The 8,080-nt window shown below is 60.8% G+C and overlaps 1 protein-coding gene across 1 annotated transcript; it reads right to left on the bottom strand.

Annotated features, from left to right (window-relative positions):
* Positions 1 to 275: 275 nt before the first annotated feature.
* Positions 276 to 2,748, bottom strand: LOC133627584 (ciliary microtubule associated protein 1A-like). Its single transcript, XM_062013870.1, has 6 exons — positions 2,631 to 2,748; positions 2,260 to 2,460; positions 2,040 to 2,138; positions 1,585 to 1,706; positions 1,075 to 1,212; positions 276 to 356 (listed from the first exon to the last, which is right to left on the bottom strand). The coding sequence occupies exons 1-6, from the start codon at positions 2,746 to 2,748 to the stop codon at positions 276 to 278; spliced, it is 759 nt and encodes a 252-aa protein (XP_061869854.1).
* Positions 2,749 to 8,080: the final 5,332 nt, after the last annotated feature.

Consider the following 8,080-nt stretch of genomic DNA (forward strand, 5'->3'; position numbering starts at 1 on the left):
GATAAAAATGTCAGAGAGACACTTCAGGTCCCAGCAGAACCTCACACAATGGGCAGCAGGGGCAGGAGAGACACTGACAGGGGGCTGTCAGAGCTCTGCCTGGCTGCCTCCGTCCCTCTGGGTGCTGTGCCCTCAGCCTCCTCCTGCAGTGCTTAGGCTGAGGCACAGGCATGAGAGGGAGGCTGCAGATGGTCTGCACGTGCTCAGCCCCTCTGCCCACAGCCCCGGGTGAGCAGATGAGAGCTTTGGGGTCTGTTGTTTCCTGAGCCTTGTGTCTAAAGCAGTAGAGGGAGTGTGTAGGGGGAGTGTCGGATGCCAAAAGTGGGAGCAGGTGCCTGGGACTTGATCAGCGTCACCTGGAAGGGAAAAGGGAGACTCTCAAGAGGTGCCCCCGGGGCCCTGTTCTGCAGTTGACTCCTCTGCAGGCGTGGCCATGGGGTACAAGCTGGTGTGTGTGCATCCCCTGTGTGTTGTGCTGTCTGGCTGTTTGCAATGGCTGCAGCTCTTCCTGCTGGGCATTTCTCCCCTTTGGGGGGAGGCCCGTCAAGGCCAGAGAAAAGCAGTTTAGGGGCAGGTGGGATCCTTTGCTCGAGTGTTGTCCGAAGGCTGCTGCAAGCCAGGATGTGGGGTTTGCTGTGGAATGGTGTGACAGGCCGGCTCCAGCTGGCAGGGCAAGCTGAGGGCTGGAGCTGAGCTGGGCCTGGCAGCTGCTGCAGGTCCGGAGCCCTTGTGTCTGCAGGCAGACTTGGCTCCATGCCCCTGCCCTGCCAGCAGATGCCCAGAGCACGAGCAAGGTCAGCTCTTGGCTCTGCGTGTCCCCTCTGCAGCGCTGTGTCCTCCTCAGGAGCCTGAGGTGTGAGCGTGTCAGCGTGGAACGGCCGAGGGAGAGGCGAGGCCAGGACGGGTTCTGTGGCCACGCTGCTGGGCTTTGGGCCCAGGCAAGGAGCAGATGTGCCGGCCCCTGCTGTGTCCCTCCCGGAAGGGGCTGGGGAGCTGTCAGAAGCCCGTTGGAAGGGATCGATGCTCAAGGGCTGGCTGTGGCAGAGAGCAGCAGAGGCGGGCGGGCTGCCTTACCTTGCCCAGGCTGTAGTCGGCCGGTCCCGGGCTCCTTGCTTGGCCTCCTGGTGCGGTTTTGGTGCCCATGGTGTACGCGGGAGCCCTCGTTTTGTAGGTGTCCAGCTGCACCTTGGGGAATGCAGCAGGCCCTGGTGTCTGTGAGAGAGGCAGGGAGGCTGCTGGGTGCCAGCCCAGCTGCGGGCTCTTGCTGTTGGTCCCAGCAGGTCGCGCCGGCCGAGCCACAGCCGTGGGGTGAGAGGCAGGGAGGGACTGGCACAGGGGCAGCTCCTGGTGCCGGCCCAGAGGCCGGTTTGGCGGGCAGGAGGCAGCTTGGCCGCGGTGCTGCTGAGCTGTGCCGTGCCCAGGCTCTGTCGCTGGGCAGCGAGGGCTGGCGGGCGCGGGCTCAGGCTCCCGCGGGGCTGCTCGGGCTGTGCTGCCGGCTCAGGGCAGTGCCCGCGCCCAGGGGCTGCCCAGGAGAGCGGCCGAGCTTCAGCCGGGGCCAGGACGGAGCCGAGGCGCGGGGCTCACCTTGGAGAGGTCCTCAGCAAAGCTGCCGCGCTCACTCTTCCCTCGCAGGGAGTAGCAGGGGCTGGCAGGGCTGCAGGCTGTGTGGGGCCCCAGCTGCCTGGGCAGGGTGTAGGCGGCAGGACCTGCGAGGGGAAGGGGCAGAATGCGCGGTGAGCCCTGAGGGGAGAGCAGCAGCGCCTGGGAGGGAGAGCAGCATGCGGCCAGGCTGGCTGTGAGGGGCAGGGAGGGTGTCCTGCTCCCGCTCCTGCTGTTTCTGGCTGCTGCTGCCCGCGCAGGCTGTCGGCAGCTCCAAGCCTGAGCTGCTGCTCCTGCTGTGGGAGAAGCCGGTGCTCTGGGATGTCCGAGAGCTGGTGCAGAGACTGCGGCATCCTGCTGTGTCAGCTTTTCCCCAGCCCAGTTGACAGAGGCTGGAGGACACAGAGGCTGCCCCAGGGTCTCTCCCAGAGCTCCCTTACCTGGGCCCTGCTGGGTTTTGGCCTTGTGCCGGAAGGACATGGACTGCGCCGGCGCACGTTTGTAGAGGTGTTTGCAACTCTCCTCAGTGGAGTAGTCACCTGGGGCAAGGGAAACGGGCATTGAGGCTTTGGGCTACTCCTCGAAGCACAGAGAGAAGGGCAGGGAGGAGGAGCTCAGCCGCGCTTGCTTCCCCTCTGGAATCCTGCAATTAGCGCTCACCTGGCCCAGGGGTGACCTCGGTCTTCTCCTTGGGCCGCCCGCAGATGTGCTGTGCTGGGGCCACGTACTTCCCGTTCCTGGTGATGGAGGCTGGGATGTAGTAGGCAGGGCCCGGGGAGCAGCTCTGCGGGGCAGGAGCTTTGGCCCCCCGCATTGTGTAAGCGGGGGCTTTGGCTTTGGTGATGCAGTGATCCTGGCAGCCTAGGGAGGAAAGCCCATGAGAGGCTGCCTGCCTGCAGCCGCCCGTTGCCTTTGCAGCCCCAGCCCTTGCTGTGTCCTGCCCAGAGCAGGGAGGCTGAGAGCCAAGGTGGCAGCTGCATGTGCCCCAGGGGCAGCGCCCGCAAGGCAGCCCCTGGCCAGGGCAGCTCTACCTGTTGTCCCAGGCAGCGAGTACTTGGGCCCCGGGCTGGTGAACTGGGCCATGATGGGGCCGCGGGGCCGGTGGGGTCTCCAGGGGCCCACCCAGGGCCCTTTCTGAGCCTCGACCATCGCACGGGGTGCAGCTGCTGCAGCTCTCGGTCGCGCAGTGCGGTGAGAGTGAGGGCAGCAGCCGTGGGGCGGCAGAGGCCTGGACAGGGGATGTGGCGGGTCCTGGAGACACTCTGTGACGTCACAGAGGCTCCTGGGGCCCGTCTGCACCTGATGGGGAGCTGGGGATGTCCCTCATGAGGTCTGCATGTCAGAAACGTGCAACGAGGGGAAAGGGATGGGCTGCTTGTGTTTAACCTTGTCACGGTTTGCCGTGACAGCCTTTTCTGGTGAGGGGGAAGGGGCTGTAAAGGTGGCTCCTGTAAGAAGTTGCTCGCAACTCTCCCCAGCTCTGAGCCAGACCCACTGCTGGGGCTGAGCCAATGAGACGCCTCCACCATCACTTTTTAAGAAGAAGCTGGGAGAGGAGGTTTCTTCCTCCATCTTTTTCTTTCTTCTGCCCCTTCTTTTTCTTCTGGCTGGTGGTGGTGCAAGGAGTAGGAACAGAGAGAGAAACAGCCATGCGGACTCCAAGGTCAGTGATGGAAGAGAGGAGGAGGTGTGCTGGAGCAGAGACTCCCATGCATTCTATGGAGAGAGCTGGTGAAGCTGGGATTTATTGTCATTTCTCTAAAGACCCCACATCAGGGGCAGAGACTCACTTTGCTAAAGCTGGCCCCAGACCAGGGGCAGCGATTCACTTCATTAAAGGCCCTGAGCCAGGGGCAGTGACTATGGCTGGAAGAGGCCGTGTCCCGAGGAAGGGACCCAATATCCACAGCTGTAACTGTGGGGAGGAACCCACGACAAAGCAGCTCATTCAACTTATGCCCAGAAGAGGCCTTGTCCCGAGAGAGGGACCCTGCAACTGCAGAAACTGCAACCGTGGCAAAGAATCCACGCCAGGGATATTCACCAAGGACTGTGAGGGACCCCGTACGGCAGAAGCCGCAGCTGTTGGGAACAACCCACACCAGAGGTGTTTGTTCAGGACTGTGTCCTGGGGGAGGAACCCCGTGTTGGAGCAGGGGAAGGATGCCAGGAGTCGTCCTGTGAGCAGAGAGAAGCGGCAGAGCCCATCTGTGAGAGACTGAGCACATCCCCCATTCCCTGCCCCCCTGAGCCGCTGAGGGGGGAGGAGGGAGAGATCTGGGGAGCAGTGAGCTGGGCCTGGGAAGAAAGGAGGGATGGGGGAGGGAGATCTTAAAGTGCTGCTTGTAATTTTCTCCTCATCCTACTCCCTTTTTGCTTTTGTTCTGCTCTGTTTCTTGTAGAATAACCTTTCCTCCTTCCCTCTCTCAGTTGAGCGCTGGAGTCTGTTTTGCCCGGAGCCGTAACTGGCAGCCAGCCCTCCCTGTCCTTGTCTCCATCCACAACTACCTTGGTGATCTTTTTACCCCCATTTCGCTGGGGCCTCTGCATCCTAACGAGGGTGGGGGTGGACGGGGGCACCGAGCCAGAGACTGTCGTGGTGCTGCTGCGCTGATGGGCCAAACCACGACAAAGGAAGGAGCCTCTGTGGTAGGCGTCCGGAAGATCTCGGGTTGTAACGTGAGAGGTGGAAGGTACAGAAGAGGTGGGCACGGGGTGGAGTGAGAGGAGGTGCGGGGAGTAGCAGATATAAGCACATGGTGTAAACAAGGGGTTGGAATAAAGTATCATCAATGCTGAGTGTGTGGTGATCCTTGTCCCCTCAGCGGGGGGCTGAGTAATCCGTGCGGGCGGCCTGGTGGTGTTGCCGCTGTCGGCCCCAATGTCATGTCGAAAAGACGTGAATAGTGATGGTGAGAAAAAGATGCAACAAGGAACAACATGAAAGTTGTAAAGATCACTTCTTCAGATCAACTCCTGATGCCTGCCATGAGCGTGTTTACAAGGGCACGTGTCCCCCAAATCCCTTCCCCAAATGCACTGCTGCATTCCACACACCACGCAGGAGTGGCACTGGGCTGCTGGGATCAGTCACAGACGTGGCTGAGGGAAACAAAGGCATCTGAAGGAAGGGATTTGACCAGCAGTCAGCAAGGGCTTCACTGGAAATGTCTGCTGAAATCCCAACAATTGCCTCGGAAAGGTCACATCAATCCCAGACATACAACAACAACAGCCCCCAGCCAACACTACACTGTGTTCTTCACTCCTGAAGGACATCAGGTTGGCACCACAGCCAGGGTCCCTACCTGGGTGTGTGAACTTGCCCGTCTGCAGCCAGCAAGGCAGAGCTTTTGTCCCCTCCTTCCCCGCGGCGGCTGCCAAAGCAGCGGCACAGCCAGGACGGCGAGCTCCCGGCCGGGCTGTGCCTGCGAAACCTCTGGCCCAGCACCTGTGGGGAGAAGGGAGATGGAGTGAAAGCCCTGCCAGAGTGAGCAGCACCACACACTGCTGCTGTCAGACTGAAATGCTGGGGCGGCTGCGGGGGCTCTGGCAGCTGGGGCACCCGGGGCCTGTGCCCGGGGCCTTGTCTCCATCTCCTGCCCCTCCCCAGCTCTCGGGTCACCAAGGGGCTGCCCCAGCCAGGCCCAGCTCAATATTGGAGCTGCCATCAGCATCCCCGGGTGGGCAGCAGCCAGGAGACACCCCCAGAGCTGCCCAAGGGCCTCCCTGGCCTCAGGGGCAGCCCCAGGCCTCACCTCAGCCAGGCCACAGCTGCAGCACAGCCTGTGCCTCACAGCACCGACACGGCTGTGGGCAGCTGAGGGGGCAGCGACAGCTCCCAGAGCGCCCAGCAATGAACAGGGACGGCTGCCAGCCCCTGCCCAGGGCTACAGCTCCCACATGGCCCAGGAGCCAACATGGCTGGCCGGTAGCCAGTGCCCCAGGCCTACAGCTCCCACATGCCCCGGGGCCTCCTTCCTGCTGCCTGACCCTGCAGGGACACCAGCCCCTGGCCAGGCCCCCCTGACCCTGCAGCCCCATGGCCGCCTCCCCGGGGCTGCACAGGCCCAGCCCCAGGAGGAGCCAAAGGAGGAGGAGGAGGAAAATACTGGGGAGGAGCAGGGCAGAGGGACAGAGCAGGAAAGGGATGGAGCTTAAGGAGACAGGGAGTGCAGGAGGAAAAAGAGCAACAAGCAGCAGCAGAGAGGGACAGAGAGAGGATTGGAAGGGCAGAAAGGAGAACATGGGATACACAGACACAGGCAGGGAGGGGGAGAGGGACAGGGGGGCAGAGAGACAGAAAAGGCACCAGGAGAATGGACAGAGAGATGGGACAGGGATAAGGACAAAGGGGCAAGGGAAAGGTGAGAGAAAGGGAGAGGCAGGGACAGAGGGCAGGGACAGAGAAGAGAAGGAAGGGAAAGCATCCGGAGAGAGCGAGGAGCAGAGGGATGTGGATCAGCAGAAGGAGGCGCAGGAGGGTGGAACAGCGATGGGCTGAGAGAGTCAGAGGAAGCTGAAGTTGCATTGTCCTGCCCAGGTACCCCTGAGGAGTAGAAAAGCACCGGTTACAGCCTAGGTTTCCTCTTGGTGAAGTTTGTCTGTCTTGGGCTTTTCAAGGGGGAAGAGAGGAAGCCCTTGGCACATTTGAGAGACTCCAAGAGGGCTCTGAATTCTGGGCTGGAATTCCGTTCCTCTGAGGGAGCGGAGCGACAAGAAGAAGAGGAGAAGAAGCGCTCGAGCACTTTGTCCTTGTTGTGCCAGAAGCTGCCGCTGAGGAAGATGGAAAGGAGGACACCCGAAGTCTCCTGGATGTCCCCGTGGTGCCCACAGAGAAGGTTCCAGGGCTGGATGGGGACATGGGGGCAGGTGGGATGGGAAAGGGTCACTGGGAAGGGCACTGAGGACCTGATGGGGCCCAGTGTCTGCAGGCATCCCTCTGCAGGCACTTCCTGAAGGTCTCCCGGTGTCACACACTAGAAGCTGGTCTGTCCTGGCTGCAAGTAGATGCAGGAGCAGCTTCACTGCCATCTGCCCTGTCCCCTGGGGAGCTGCTGCCTCAGATGGCTTCCTCTGGAAACGCTACTGAGGAGCTGCTGCAGTATCCAGACTCTTGTTTGTGTGTCTGCCACAGGCAGCTGAACACAAACATAGACGGGACAGCACAGAACAGACTCGTGTCTGCAGCAATGTCCCTGCCTATGTGGATGGCTTGTGGGTGCCTATTGAAACTCCCCAAATCTACCCTAAAAGCTTCAGGTGGGGTTAGCCTACTCTTTCTACCCCCAGACTGAGGTACCAGAGCACCCTGGACCCTCTTTGCAGCCAGGGAAAGGAACAGGCACCTCACAAAGGCTCTTCCCATCCCAAGAGGTCTGCAGCACAAGGCAAACAGCACCCAGAAACAGCTGATTTTCCCCCTCTTTGTAAGAACATCCCTGGTTTGGGTCCCTCACTGCAAGAAAGACATGGAGGGGCTGGAGTGTGTCCAGAGATTGGCAAGGAAGCTGCAGAAGGGGCTGCAGAACAAATCTGATGAGGGGCAGCTGAGGGAACTGGTGGTGTTCAAGCCTGGAGAAGAGGAGGCTGAGGGCAGACAGGAGCACTGACAGGAGGCTGTAGTGAGGTGGGGATCGGCCTCCAGGGATGGGGACTCCACCACCTCTGTACACAGCCTGTTCCAATGCTTAATAACCCCCTCCAGGAAAAAGTTCTTCCTCATGTCCAATCTAAAGCTCCCCTGGCACGACTCAAATCCATTTTGAGAGACAGAAAAGGCACCAGGAGAGTGGAGTGACAGAGAATTGGGACAGAAGGGAATAGGGAGAGAGAAAGAGAGCGGATGGGAGAGGAGGGGAGGGGAGAAAAAGAAAAGCATCCAGGGAGAGCGAGGAACAGAGGGCTGTGGATCAGCAGAAGGAGGTGCGGGAGGGCAGAACATTGATGGGCTGAGAGAGTCAGAGGAAGAGCTAAAAGGGGGTGAGGAGTAGGATGGAGGCCCAGAGAGAAGCTCCAGCCAGCTGAGCAAGAGAGTTGGGCAGGAAAGTGGGGACAGGCTGTGGGGGAGAGAGGGAAAATAAGGCCAGGAAACACAACATGGTGATAGAAAAAGGCAAAGGACAGGGAGCAGGAGAGGAGAAGTTGTGTTTGGGCTGTAAATGGTGGGACCAAGCAGCCAAAGCAGCTGAAAGCATTTCCAGCCAGGCCACAGTGCCCACAGTGGGATCGTCGCTTCGTCTCTCCGTAAGGGATGGGAGCTGTGTTGTTTCCTTTCCCAGGGGCACGCTGGGTGCAGCGATGCCCCGAGCAGCCGGCGCTGACAGAAAGGAACGACGCTGCCGATGCTGCCCTGGGCTCGAGCACTTCAGTCTCGGAGCCGGTGCCAAAGCCGTTCGCAGCTGCACACAGCCCCGCTCACTGCTGCTGCCCACACTCCTGCCTGTGGCTACAGGCAGCCGCCCTGGCCCTTCAGTGCTCT

This window comes from Colius striatus, chromosome 22 (assembly GCF_028858725.1).
Source record: "Colius striatus isolate bColStr4 chromosome 22, bColStr4.1.hap1, whole genome shotgun sequence".
NCBI lineage: Eukaryota > Metazoa > Chordata > Aves > Coliiformes > Coliidae > Colius > Colius striatus.

Excerpts from the sequence above, each read along its gene's own strand:
- LOC133627584 (XM_062013870.1), bottom strand. The coding sequence starts at position 2,748 with ATGGTCGAGGCTCAGAAAGGGCCCTGGGTGGGCCCCTGGAGACCCCAC. Across the intron at positions 2,139-2,259 it reads CGAGGTCACCCCTGGGCCAG|GTGACTACTCCACTGAGGAG; the intron begins GTGAGCGCTAAT and ends CCCTTGCCCCAG. Across the intron at positions 1,213-1,584 it reads TTGCTGAGGACCTCTCCAAG|ACACCAGGGCCTGCTGCATT; the intron begins GTGAGCCCCGCG and ends CCTCTCTCACAG.